Source organism: Haemaphysalis longicornis, unplaced genomic scaffold, assembly GCF_048455015.1.
Source record: "Haemaphysalis longicornis isolate Haplotype H1 unplaced genomic scaffold, Haemaphysalis longicornis Haplotype H1 scaffold_8, whole genome shotgun sequence".
In the NCBI taxonomy this organism is placed as follows: Eukaryota; Metazoa; Arthropoda; class Arachnida; order Ixodida; family Ixodidae; genus Haemaphysalis; species Haemaphysalis longicornis.
The window spans coordinates 182,206,465-182,220,900 of NW_027526445.1; the positions used below are offsets into that span (position 1 = coordinate 182,206,465).

A 14,436-nucleotide genomic window follows, 5' to 3' on the forward strand; every position below is an offset into this window, starting at 1 on the left:
AAATATTGCTAACATTCGGTTGATATGCGCACATAAACGCAAGATTTCGGGGGAGTGTTTGAGGGCGCCTTTAAAAATTGCAACCCAAGTGGGTTCCCGCATTTTTAGTCAATAATTCGCTTCGAAAAGCTCTTCAGAAAAAAAATGGAACAGCTTGCACTAGGGGTGCAAGGCTGCAAAAACAGCAGAGCTGGTGGCCCCTCTACCTTCATGGGAGACCCCGCTGTTGCACCTTACATGGATTTCCGAACTTCCCGCTGTACGTTCTCCACGGCTGGCAGGCCCGAATCATTTTGTCCGCAGCCTTTCACATCTCTCCCAAAGTGGACAGCGTTAGCACGCGATAGAACCCAATTGGGCAACCGGCTTCGCGAAATCGGCGTCTGTAGCGCGAGCTGTCCTGCGCTCCCCATTTGAGGCGCAGATGCACGTTAACTGTTTCCTTGTTTTTGTCCGAGCTCCACACGTGGCGCGAGCTCACGCGCAAGCCTGCACGACGCCACGCCACCGCTAAAATCTCAAGCTTAACCATGTCTGCTGTTAAGAGCGGCTCAGAGCGGTTCAGTTGTGGGAGTGAGGCCTACGTGAGCGACCGAACTCACGAACCCACGAACGAATGAACGAACGCTCACGAGAAGTCCAAAGGCAAGGCTACGAATAATTCAAAGGAAATAATGCTGTGCGCCTGGAATGCAAGAGAATTAATCAGCTTTCCAATGACTGCACTGAAGTAGAATACGTAATAAGAATACTTCCCCAAAGTAAGTCTCCAAATCCAGATGGGATTGTCTCAGACTTTTATCAGGCGTTTCAAAAAGGTTTAAGCCCGATTCTCGCTACAGACTTCGAGGACACACTGCAAAGAAACCTACTCCCCCCTTCCATGCGAAATAGCTATCTGGTCCTCTTGCCGAAAACACCACACACTGGTTCAACCCTGAACACCTCGGATTTCCGCACGATCTCCCTTATGTCTTCGCACTGCAAAATGCTGGCTCGAATACGGTGGTCAACCTACACCAAACGTGTGGTTTTAACAGCCTAACAGTGAGCTCCAACCTGCACTGGATGAGAACCACATGTGAGGCGGAACAACTGGGGTTAGCTCCGCTGGCTTTCATTCAGTTAAATCTCAGGAAAGCCTTCGACAGGGTACAGCGGTCATTTCCGTTCACACTTGTAAGGCACTGCGGAATTGGAGACACCATGTTGGAATAGATTCAGATCTGCTGCACTCAAACCACTACGAGCATAATCTTAAATGGGCAAGTAGGAATCCCGACCATGGTACAAAACTAGGGTCGTCAGGGTTTTCCCCTGTCTTCTCTGCTTTTCGCCCTTTATCTGGGGCCACTGTGTCGCATGGTGGCCGCTTCCAACAGACGGGAAGGTCTCGTTATGGGCGGACGGGAGCACCCAGCGCTCGCATATGCCGACGACGTCGCCTTTGTCTGCTAGACGGCTACCAATGCTGAGGAAGTGCTCAGACTGACACACCAGTTTTGCCGTTTCTCCGGGGCTGAGTTTAACCTCGAAAAATCAGAGGGGGCCTGGTTGGGAAGCTGGGAACGTAAACCAGGCAAGTGCTTCAACATGCGGTGGTCGGACCGAGTTTAAACACGTCAAGGTGTAAATATTGGTGTAGGCCAGCTCTGGTGCACCTGTCGAAACCGAAAGTTGACGCGACAGAATGGAAGCGTTACTCATGGAGGAATCTGAACATATCCATTTACACTAGGTGCCTTTTGTGCAATATGGTGGCTGACGCCGCGATCCTGTACGCAGCGCGCATCACCACCATCGATGGCGTTAGCTACTGAGGCTACACCGGTCGTGCACGGTGTTTGTTTGACGGTCCCAATACGAACCCATGCGACGCACAAACCTCTTTTGGAGCATGGAGAGGGAGGCATTGCATTGATAAATGCGGAACTAAAGCTCGTAGTCCCGCGCTTCCTGTATTTCCGCCGCCAGGCTGACCCGTTCCTTCAAGCGATCATCCAATGCCTTGACTCCCTTCACTTGCGGCATTGGCTCGCCACAACAATTTCTGTCGATTACGGCTCCCCTATTACCGGGTTCTACAAGGAGGTAGCAAGCGCGGTGGATTCACAACAGATGCGTTTTAAATGCAGAGCATTTCTTTAACTCACATGTAGCGTCCGCCGTCCGTCCGCAACAGCCCTTTCCCCCCAATCACCAGCAGCGAGCAGTGGGAGGAGGCGCTGGGCAGCTCCGACCTGGCCACCCAGGCGCTCTTGGTTGAACGAGCTGCTTTAGTCTCCACCAGCCTGGTGGCCACCCCGTCTCCTTAACCCATCTGTTCATAATAAAGTTTTCTCTCTCTCTCTCTCTCTCTCTCTCTCTCTCTCTCTCTCTCTCTCTCTCTCTCTCTCTCTCTCTCTCTCTCTCAGCGCGCAGGTGCGCCCTCTCCCCCACTCCTCCTTCCCGCATCACGCTACCCTCCTCGCTCTCAACAACAGGTCCGCACCCCTCCCCCTACACTATATAAAAAAAAATAACAGTTATCGGCGCCTGGTTTCGATCCCACGACCCTGGGGGCGGAACGCGAGGTACATGGTGCCCTTCCCACTGCGCCACAAAAGCGACACAGAATCAAAGGGTACGAACGCGCCTTATATCCTTGACTCATTCAAACTACGTCAAGAAGCTGCTGATACACGGCAGCAGTTGCATCGATCTCGTCTTCACCAGTTGCTGCAACGCACGACCACTGCTTAAAGACCCCTTAACTGTACACTTTAGCGACCACGAAGCCGTCGTTCTCAGCGTCCAATACAACGACAACAGCAACAAATAAATAAATAACGACTTACAACAACCTACTCCTTGCCTTCACTTCTTGCGTCACAAAAAAAAAAAAAAATTGGGCCCATCTCTCCACGAGGGGGGACTCGAGTCGCAAAATCACGAAAGTAATAATTAATATATGAAAGAAATAATAATAATTAATAGTAGTAAGCAATAATAGTTAACACATTCACTACCACCCCACCACCACCCCCCAAACACTCTAACGTTAACGCAATACACCCACCCCCTACGCGATGCATTTACTCGAGTCCCCCCTCGTGGGGAGATGGGCCCAATTTTTTTATGGGAATACCTGCTCGCTGTAAAGCCGCGGAAGCTATGATGGGATGTGATAGCACAGACACTGCCGCCCCCTCTGTACCGACAGCCTTTGGTCTCTAAGGGTGGGGAGACGATGTGCTCAAGCAAGTTAGGCAACCGCCCATTATAGTCGAAAGACTTCTTTTCCCGCTTCCACGCGGCAATGTTGCCATCCATAGCTCGTCAGCAGGAGCGAGGCTTCTTCCTACCCATGTGGTGCAGGGTGCCTCCTGTGTGGAAAGCGGGAAACTGCCGAACACGCTTTCCTCGGCTGCAATACGCCCATTTATTTCTGGGACGAAATCCAATCGTGCTTCCGAACCTCGTGGAACGCCCCCTGCCTGGACCTCAAGTTGCGATGCGTGGAGGCGGACCACCCCGTTGTCCGTGATTGCATCCTCGCCATAGGCCTCCACCTTTAAGCTAGGGTAGACGCCGTGGAGTGCACCCTCCACCCACGGCCCGCATGGCGACATTTTCTGCGTAAAGTGGAATGTAAGGTTAGCGCACTCGCAACACCAGGATCTGACCCGGAACTGCGAAGAACACTCGCCCGAAGCAGACATGCACTGGAGCGCCATAAGACAAACGAATTCGCGCAGACAGGGAAACTTCTTAGCCCATGAAAAGATTCCAGCACTCAACGGACCAGCGCATCTATGCCTTGTTTGATCAGTACCTGTTTTCAGTTGTATACATAAGAGATATTAGCGCCGGCTTATGAGTCCCACAGGATTTCTGTAGTCTTTGTGTTGCTGTTATCATTGTCCTTCCTCCCTTGTTTCGCGTTTTTCTTCCTGGATCGACGTTCATTGTCCCCTCACTACCCAAAAAAATGTAACCGACACACTCGCTGTCAAAGCCACTTCTGAATCATGTGCAACCTTCTTCGTAACGTGTATATTGAGGAGTAAATTTAGTTACAAAAAATGCGGTGGTCGCCTAATTGAACAGACGCCGATTTCTGAACGCGAAGGACCCAGGTTCGATTCCCACCAAAAGATACCCTTTTTTTTTTCCTTCCAATCGGAGGTTTTCTCATCGCGTTGGACAACTTACGGCCGGGTTGAACGGCTCCACTTGTAAATAAGAGTTATTTGTCTGTCTGTCTGTCTGTCTGTCTGTCTGTCTGTCTGTCTGTCTGTCTGTCTGTCTGTCTGTCTGTATGCGTCTGTATGATATTGTTTTCTGCAATTTGTGCTAGGGTGTAAAGGTGTTAGTTTTAATATACACTTACTCCCTAAAAGGTGTTTCTTGTGTTTTTGCTAGGGTGCAAGAGTGCTATGAAAATTCCCCTTGCGGGAGTAAATCATTGCACAGTGTGGAAATCTCTAACGGACGTCGAAATCACGTTTTCTCTTTTACGCCTCCGTTAGAAAAACAGCGGCCGCGAACCGAACCCGCAACAATTACGGCTCAGCCGCTCAAGTGACGCGCTGTATCGATTGCATCCTGCGAGAGAGACGCCGAGCGGTTACGTGAGCTGGGCGTCGTACGATATGAAAGCAAGAAAGGCCGTTGAATTGCGCGCCACGAAACTTCCCGCCGACCAGCTCCTCGCGGATAAAGAAAAATGTAAGCACAGGCCGCCAACTGAGTGTGTTTTGCATTGAAAGCGCCTGCGCACACAACGAGGACTTCGCTCAACGAGTTTTGCGGAGAGCGCGCAGCTCGCCGCCTCGCATTCATTTCTAGGTCACCTGCGAGAGGCTATTGTCCGGCCGAGTCAAAGGGCCGCTAGTTTCCGTTCCGTCGATAGCTCAGTTGGTAGAGCGGTGGACTGTAGAGGTTTCCCCGTGGTGCAGACATCCATAGGTCGCTGGTTCGAATCCGGCTCGACGGACTTTTTTTTTCTTTGTTTAACCGCAAGCCTTGCGAGATGGCAGAAGCGTACACGGCGTACGTCAGCCTGACAACTCGCTGTGAGCAGCGTTTTCTGAAACTATCGCCTGTGTATGTAAATGCAGATAAGAGAAGATAAAAGTATAAAAAATGGCGCCGTGCAGTGGCACCACGTGACACAACCGTGCGGGTCCAAACAACTACGTCGGTTTCAACGCGTGATTAAAAAAAAATGGTTGCACATTATTGTTCTTTTAGCCGGGGACAAGTTTTTAAATACCTCTTTTCATCTCACGCGCAGTTAATTCCCGCACGGCTCACTGTCAAGGCTGCCAGCATTACTCTTGGTGTGCCATGTATGGCCAGTCGATCTAAGAATTTCAGTTGTTCTAGGGCCCTGCCAGCAAACCCGTTTCGCATTAAGGTGTTTTAAGTGATGCCCTTTCATTTGGCACAGAGAAAATATATTCGGCAAAATTTCCGCAAAAAAAAAATTTCCTTTAAGAGCTGCGCACTAAAAAATTCGGATAAATAAATAAATCCAATTAATCAATAAACCAAAAAAATCAGTTTCCAATAAATCAGTTGTAAGTGCAGTGTCGTCCGTGTCTGTATTGTCCCCTTGTGTAGCGTCTTTACACTGGTTCCCACTTTAAAGACTATGAACAAACTGGCATAGCTTTCTACCTTAGTATGACGCACAGTCTTCGTTTCCGGCAATCTTATTTAAAGGTGAAGTATTTAGACTTGGAATGATTACTCGCTATTATTTCACAGCCATCAACGCATGAGAATCCCTGCATCACTAAAAGAGAGAAGACCTAGAGTGCGAGTGGGCTTCACCCTAATACTAACGGTTGCTTCACCGTGTGGGCCTGCTCTCTACGGCATGCCCAGGAATGAGGCACACTGCGGTTGCGTGAAAGAACTCTTTACTCACATCCTCCAACGCGCTGTCGCCCGTCCGGGCATACACACACACACCAGCCAAGAACACTCTGTCTCTCCCGAGTCCCAGTCCCCGCACCCGGCTCTTCAGCACCACCGCCCGCTCCTCCCCATCGCTGCTTCTGCCCCGTGTCCGCCAGCGCCATCCCTCGGGTGCCGACGTCTCCCCAGTCTGCGGCCCGGTAGCCGCACGGCAGGCGAGGAGGGCAAGGGAAGGGAGCTCGCGGCGAGGGTCTCCGGGTAACACCCTCTAGGCAAGAAGGTGTGCCAAGGCGCTCCCCACATCTCTCCCCCCCTCAAACACGGGATACGGGTCCATCATTGAAGATCACCCTCGGGGTTCTAGTGCACGAGGAACCACTGGTCGGCGCCTGGGGCCGCCCTGTGCGGCTGTGGGTGGGCTGGCACCCGCCGAATTGTGGCAGCATGCCGCTCTGTCGCCATCGTCACCACGTAGGCGTCCGCAGGAGCGCATTCTCGGGTGCCCGGCGCAGGAATCCATAGAACGGGCAGGCTCCTCTCGACAGCGCCCCGGTGTTCCGATCTCCGCTGCTCGGCGCCGGAACCGTAGGCGCCGCGATGAGCCCGGGGCAAACCCGGTTGATGGGCGCTCGCAGCCCCAGAGCGAGCTGTAGGCTCTGCGCCCACCGGCGCCTCCACGCCAGGGCTACAGCTCCGCGATGAGCTCAGCAGGCCTCCAACCCACGGACAGGGCTCCGCCGCTGACAAGGAGGCGAACCGCAGCCGCCTCGCATCTCCGAAGGGCGGTAGGACCCCCGGACCGTGGCAACAGCTCCCGGGTCGAACCAGGAAGGCCCTCTGCTCGGCAGGCCCGGGCCGGACTCGCAACCCTCAGGCACGAACGTTTCGCCCCGCACCACCAGGCCGGTGGTGCGAAGCTCCCGGGTCGCACCGGAAGGGCCCGCTGTCGGCAGGCCCAGGCTGGCATCGTAACGGCCATTGATTGATTGTAGGGTTTAGCACGCCGACGCAACGCAGGCGATGAGGCGCGCCGTAGTGGAGGGCTCCGGATTAATTTTGACCACCTGGGGATCTTTAACGTGCGCCGAAATCTCGTACACACGGGCGTTTTCGCTTTTCGCCTCCATCAGAAAAGCGGCCGCCGCGGCCGGGAATCGAACCCGCGATCTTGTGCTCAGCAGCGCAACGCCTTAGCCACTGAGCCACCGCGGCGGGTCATCGTAACGGCCAGGCACAAAACCACGCCTCGCACCACCGCACAGGTGGCGCGATGAAACTTGAAGCGGTGACTGTGCTGCGGGTTGCTCCGTGGTAGAACCACGTGAGACCCAGACCCGTGGGGGGTAGACACTACCGCACCCTCAGGTCGTAATGATGGGTGCGAACCCTGTCGCCGGCCGTTCTGTCATTAGAAGCGGGACTTCCACCTTCTGGTTCCGCTACCACCTGTTCGTCATCGCCAGTGCGAACGTGATAGGCCTTGAGATCGCTAACGTGCACAGGACCCACCAGCTCGTCGCTTTCAAGCGACTGCATCTCATACGTGAGCAGAGTCGTCTGCGCCGTAATTCTGTATGGCCCTTGCCATTTGTGTGCGAGCGCTGCAGTGAAACCGCGTGCAGCGTTGCTGAGTGGGTGCGTTCTCCTTAGCACTAGGTCACCGATGTTGTACACAAGGTGACGACGGCCTTTGTTATACTGCTCGGCTTGCTCCATGCGCGCCACGTCGAGATTCTCCCGAGCCGTGCGTTGCGCTGCCAAAAGGCGTTCCCGGAGCCTAGCCGCGTACTGCGACAGAGAAGGGGCGTTACCCGCCGCCGCGTACTGCAGTGCATTTTCCATTGGAAAAGCGATCTCTCTACCGAAGTTTAGGTAACCTGGTGTCAAACCCGTTGACCTATTTACGGTAGTCCTAGTCGCGAAAGCCAGCTCAGGCAAACGCGCGTCCCAGTCCTTATGCTCCTTGGTTGTCGCAACCAGCATGCACTTCAGGTTCCTGTTCACCCTCTCAGTGATGTTGCTCTGAGCATGATAAGGACTCGTTTTCCTGTGCCGAATGTGCAGCACTCGACAACAGTCTGAAAAGACTTTGCTTGTGAAATACGAAGCATTGTCAGTGATCAGGTCGGAGGGGAAGCCGAAACGAGTGAATGTCTCCACCAGCTTCTCTACGATCCGCTCCGACGCTAGCTTTCTAAGGGGAAACAACTCCACCCACTTAGAAAAGTGGTCCGTTATAACCAGAATGAACTGGTTCCCTCGCGCGGATCTTGGGAGGGGTCCCATTACGTCACACGCTACAATCTGCCACGGGTAGCTGCTTTCCACCGGCTTCATGAAACCCACAGGTTTCCCAGCGCGCGGCTTCGCTACCTGGCAAAGAGGGCAAGCGCGGGAATAGCTCATTACGTCTCTCCTCATGCCTGGCCAGGTCGCGACACGGCATAACTTGTCGTAAGTCTTACTGCCGCTGCCATGTCCTGCCAGCGCTGAGTCGTGAAAGTACCGCATGAACCGTTTCCGCAACTTCCTCGGGACCACGACTCGAAAGGGGGATGAAACCGCCTCTTCGTCGTCCAGTTGGGGAAAGTAGCGAAGTAATAAGCCATCGTCGCCCAGCAGATACGCGTCAAACCCCTCAGCGTTACCGGTGCAAGCTACGCCTCCCGCTAGCCTTTTCAGCACCCGCTGGCACAGACCGTCTGCTTTCTGGGCCTCAATGAGCTCTTCCTTACTCACTACCTCCCCCCAAGACAGATTCCTTTCTGCCTCTGTTCTCGGGGGACGAGAAATCGCCGCTGCGAGATTCCGCTTCTCTTTCTCTTTGCGGCCGGCCTCGACTCCTCCGTCCGGCCCTCTCCTCCCCCTCTCGGGGTGGCCCGCGCCGCCCATGAAACCACTGCACTCGGCGCGCGCGCTTCCGCCACCCCCTTCCGATAAGGGGAGCAAACTTTCCGCCAACATTCGGCGCTGATCATCGGATCCTGAAAAAGATGCGACGATCGCTTCTACATCAGTGCTCATCTTTCCTGGCGCCTCTCCCTGGCATTTCACAGCGCAGTAGAGTTTATTTGCCCCGTGCGGTTGTGAACCACGCATCGGCGCGTTCGCGAAAGGAAAGAAAGGGGGTTGCGGCCCGTACTGATAGCCGTTCCTCCCCATGTCGAGCACAACACCCTCCCTCGAGAGGAAATCTCTGCCCAGTATGACTGGGACAGACAAACCAGGCAAGCAAACAAAACGCTGTCTGCGCTTTCTGCCATCAAAAGCGAGCGTGAGTCTCACAGCTCCCTCTGCTTTTGCCGAACCCGCCGCTAAGCTCAAGGGTGTCTCGGCGGGTCTGACCCGGATTCTTCTTTTCCGGCAGGCTTCGAAGATTTCGTCCCCGATGAGAGAAACTGTCGAGCCTGTGTCGACCAGTGCAAAAAGTTCCTGACCGACTAATTGCACTCGCATGAACGGGGCCACCGAGGATGGGTCCCCGTGTGTCCTACATGCGGAGGGGGCCAGTTGCCCGTCGACGCCAGCTTCGGGGTGCCCTGGGGGCTCCCTCGCGCCCCCTCTGTCTGGCCCCCTCTTCTCGCTTCCCGCCGGCGACGACGAGCCACCGCTCTTCACCGTCGCCGGCGATCCGAGTTTCCCTGCGTGCTACGCATTTTCTCGGGGCATTGACGGGAAAAGTGGCCAGGCTTGCGACAAAACCAGCACAAGCGGGCTGTTTCGTCCTGCCTCCCTCTTCCGTCGCCTGCGTTGCTTCCGACCGAGGAGTTTGTGGGGCCGTTATCCGCTCCCCCTCCCGACCAGGCGCAACCCGGTTCGAGCGATTCCTCGGGTCTCGGCGGCAAGCTGTAGTGAAGCTCGGCGAGTAAATCCGCCTGAATTACTCGCGCTTCTTGTGCGAGGGCCTCCAAGTTGCGAAAACTCCGGCCCCGCAGGTACGGTCTGAAGCGCGGGTGGCATTGCCTGCACACGCGCGCTACTTTGACCGCGTCGGCTGCCTCGGGGTCGGCCCGTTCGTACAGCTCCTGCATAGCCCGCACGTACTCGAGGAGACTCTCCTCAGGGTGCTGCGTGCGAAGGGCAAGCTCGTCCCTCATACGGTGTTCGTAATCGGGTGGCAGGAATTCAGCGCGGAAGCGTTCCTTAAAATCTGCCATCGACTCGAAAGCCGGTTGGCAGCGCCACCAACGCGCAGCGCTTCCTACCAGTGCCACGGGCAGGACCCGCCTCAGCACGTCATCATCCGATGCGCCTACTGCAGTCTGATACGAATCTAGTTGCTGCAGGCATTCGCAAACGGATTTCACGTCTCCGTAGCCGGAATAGGAGGGAACCTCGATATTCAAACGCGGCTTCGAGACTGGCACTACAGGACCCGCGGTGGGAGCAGCTAGCGCCGAACCGAGCATTCGGGTCATCTCCGCGAACATCCCGGTCATCTGCCTCATCATTGAGGCGAGATCTGCGGGCTGCAACTGACCAGCAGCCTCCTGCGCAGCGGCCGCTGAGTCTCCCCCCGAGCCCTGCGGCTCCTCCTTCTCTCCCGTCTCTCTCCTTGTGGTAGGAGCCATTTCAAGCGAACTACCCAACAAAAAGCTGGCTCAACCACGCCAAACTGTAGACGCGAAATACAGAGGAAGCCGCGCTAACTACATACGCAACGCGACAAACACACTCCACACGCAAATCTATAATGGAAGCAAAAAACGAACGTCAAGACAATACATTCGACCAACGGGGCTGAACTACAGCCACATTAAAATACAAAAAAACACAGTAGGGCCACGTCAAAATACACAAGCGACTAATATCCCTGCAAACGCTAAATACACTCGCAATGTAACCACTCAGGCCGTTACCCAAACAACAGAGAAAAAGAACGCAAGAAAAACTTCAGGCATCTACAGCCATCGTAAAACCTAAGCAAACTAAAACACTGGCCTCAAAACTAATTTGCAAACATGTATCTACACGGCTCAAAGCCCTGGTCTCCCACTGCCAAAATGGCGCTTCCTTCCCGGAACAAAGAAATGCCGTCCCAAGCCGCAGTGGGCCCCTTCCCGGCAGCCGCAGAGAGCAAATGTCCACGGGTGGGCTTGACATCAGCCCCACGTTCGGGCGCCAGATGTGGGCCTGCTCTCTACGGCATGCCCAGGAATGAGGCACACTGCGGTTGCGTGAAAGAACTCTTTACTCACATCCTCCAACGCGCTGTCGCCCGTCCGGGCATACACACACACACCAGCCAAGAACACTCTGTCTCTCCCGAGTCCCAGTCCCCGCACCCGGCTCTTCAGCACCACCGCCCGCTCCTCCCCATCGCTGCTTCTGCCCCGTGTCCGCCAGCGCCATCCCTCGGGTGCCGACGTCTCCCCAGTCTGCGGCCCGGTAGCCGCACGGCAGGCGAGGAGGGCAAGGGAAGGGAGCTCGCGGCGAGGGTCTCCGGGTAACACCCTCTAGGCAAGAAGGTGTGCCAAGGCGCTCCCCACAACCGCCATACTTCGTATGCCGTGGTGCCCTCTTTACAGTCGAGTCGGTGACAGATGGGTCGGCTTGAGAGGCTAGATAGCCTCGAGTGGGTGAACCAGCGAATAATTGCTTTGCAGTAAAAGCCAGTAGCTCTGCGCACATATACAGGCACGCTTAAGGGGCCAGTGAAGAGTGCGACTCTACAGGTGTAGGAGACGCGAAATGTCGTCCCCATGTGGATACAAGCCAGGCACTTCCAGTATGACCTAGCGCCATCTTGTAGTCTGTTTTGAACCCTCCTGCGATTCTCTCGAAAAACTACCAATAAACAGCCAATGCACTCGCCATTTGTACAAGTGCGGCACGCACACACACAGCTGGCTGGCGCCGCATCTTTTCAAAGTGCTACGAGTTGTACCGCGCCTCCGCCAGATGGCGCCACGGGTCCCGCGACAGAGAGAAGACGCAGTGAAACATCCCCCTCGCGAGGGGCACGATCAAATGCAGAGCATTTCCGGGGGCGCACGACGTTAAGTAGTTTGCGTTACGTTAATGTTGTTGCACTTGTGGCAACTGCTGACGAGAGAGCACTCGTCAGCAATAATTTGAATGAGTCAAGGATATAAGGCGCGTTCGTAGCGCCTCATTCTGTGTCGGCTTTGTGGCACAGTGGGTAGAGCACCATGTACATTGCGTTCCGCCCGCAGGGCCGAGGGATCGAAACCGGGCGCCGGATAGTATTTTGTTTTTATATATAGTAGGGACAACGACGGTGCGGACTACGGACGTCAACGTGGGTGACATCGTGAGTTACTGAAATGCTCTGCATTTAAAACGAGCACGCTGCTTGGAAGCGAGGTAGAGTCGCTGGTTCTGACACCCTGACCCCGACATCCTGGGTTCGAGCCCTAGTGTTTGTAATGTTTTCCTATTTTTCAGCTCTACGAATTGTTTTCGCAAATAGAAACAGTTTTGTATTTTTAGGCTGAGTTAGGTGCGGTGCACATCCTGTTATCAAGCTTATTTACGTTCTGCATCGCGCTTAAAGTGCCGGGGTTGCACCCACTAAGCAACAGAAAATCTCCTTGGAGACGGAACCGTCCTTCATCCTCTGTCTCCCGCTCCACCGTACAAGGCAACAACAAAACGGTAAGGCAGCGCCTGCTTACGTACGGACGAACGAGAAATCGCTGGGACAGGTTAGGCATCATAGGGTTGCGTTTGCTAAAGGAAGCAACGGGTATTTGGGCCCAAAAGGCTGGAAAGAAAACTTTTCGGTCACAGCCAGCCTGCAGACATCCTTCCTGTTTGTAAACAAAGGCGGTAAACCTGTAGGCATCTGGCGCCGGACTGCCGAAACTTTTTGAGCCGCCGCCATTTTGTTGGCAGTCGCTGCGGACGCAGGCGCAAATGCGTGACTTTGCGATGCGAAGTGGGTCTATGGATGAAAAAAAAAATGTCGCGAATTTCCAAACGAGTACTCGCTGCCGTGCATCGTAAATCGGCGTTGTAGAGCTGCGGTTACGCTCAAGCAGATTATTATTTATTGGCGACCTCAAAAGCGTCGGGATTCCGGTGGTGGCGACGATAGCTTCCCCAGCGAAGATAGTGGCGCAAAGAATGCTGTGGGTGCTCTAGCTACGAGAGACTTCCCCGAAGTTATTAAACAAACATGCTCGCCACATGGATCGATGAACCTTGAGTAATAAACAGTTTACCATACCTTCCTAAAGAAAGATGAGAACAGCGCGAGAGCTAAAAGTATGACCAACCTTCACTGAAAGTGCGTCCACTTGGTCGCCAAACCTTCAACGACCCAAATTGCGAACTCAGAACGAACCCGCGAAGAAAAGTTCGACATCCAGCTCAATGCAGCCGTACTGCTACAAAGGAAAGATTTATAGCTTTCCTTTGTACGTGTACGGCTGCATTTAGGTGGATGTCAAACTTTCCTTCGCAGAAAACTCACGCCACCTTGGAGATTTCCGCTAAATCTGGTCGATGAAGAACGAACCGATCAGACGATTTTTCACGCGCTAAGAAAACGCATGTATACGAACTATATAGACATACTGATGCGTGGTTTACGAGATAAAGGTATGCAGTATTGTATCAATTCTTCATGATAGATGCGTGCGTCGTCTCATCTTGAACCGTTTCTTTTCGCGATTTTCGAGTAATTGTTTTAACACAACGGAAGTCCTCTTTCACGCACGCGCCTTGTGTACAGATCTCTTATCACCGCTTTTCGGTCGACCAACTGGTCTATAGGGAAACGCGTTAGTTTTTTGATGGAACGCCAACGGCGGTCCCACTAAGAAATATTTCGCTTTAATAAGGCGTACGGGGAACGCCCCTGCGTGGTATAGTACCTGGTTGTCCAGGAGCTCTTCAGCGAGTGACTGGAGCCCATCCAGCTCGAGCTCGTCCAGCCAGGCCTCCTGCGTGAGCGCCACCATGTGCAGCCACTGCAGCTGTTGCGGCGCCGTTGACTGATGGCTTCCCTGCTCCTCCTCGCAGACTTTGGCGCACTCGGTGAAGCGACGCCGCCGGTACAAGCTCAGCGCGCGTTGCACTGGCTCCAGTTGCTCCACGGAAGCCACTGACATGGTGGACGCCGGGGATCACCCTGTCGCAGCCTGGATGACAGGTTCCCGGGACACTGCGCTTTTGAGACGAAGGAGCAAAATTAAAAGCCAGAGGAGGAGGGGAGAGGAAAGGGTCCTTGCTACTTCATAATCATCATCATCATCATCAACAACAACAACAACAACCCTGTCTACGCCCATTGCAGGACAAAGGCATCTCCCATAGATCTCCAATTATCCCGGTCCTGTGCTAACTGCGACCATCCAACTGTGTCAACGGTGAGTATGGGTGATAAGGGTTAATGATAACAATGCACACGAAATAACAACAAGACACACGTGCACAAAAAGAGGGTTCACAGGGAGGAGGTCACCAACTGGCCACTAGACCGGAGGCTTGAGCAAACCCATAAGAGTGTTGAAACTCCGAACTGCGCTATCTTTGCTATTCCAGGCGCCTAAAAAGTCATTC

The 14,436-nt window shown here is 54.1% G+C and overlaps 1 protein-coding gene and 1 non-coding gene across 2 annotated transcripts in view; one reads left to right on the forward strand and one right to left on the reverse strand.

Moving 5' to 3' along the window:
* The window catches only part of LOC144149198 (tetratricopeptide repeat protein 8-like), a 142,790-nt gene extending 128,749 nt beyond the window's left edge, over window positions 1–14,041 (reverse strand). The window contains exon 1 of the mRNA XM_077680731.1: window positions 13,749–14,041. Within this exon, the coding sequence (XP_077536857.1) occupies window positions 13,749–13,985 (237 nt within the window). The 5' untranslated portion in view covers window positions 13,986–14,041. The remainder of the gene's footprint in view (window positions 1–13,748) is intronic.
* Trnay-gua (transfer RNA tyrosine (anticodon GUA)) lies at window positions 4,885–4,978 on the forward strand. The gene is made up of 2 exons: window positions 4,885–4,921; window positions 4,943–4,978. It is a non-coding gene; the product is annotated as a tRNA-Tyr (tRNA).
* Window positions 14,042–14,436: the final 395 nt, after the last annotated feature.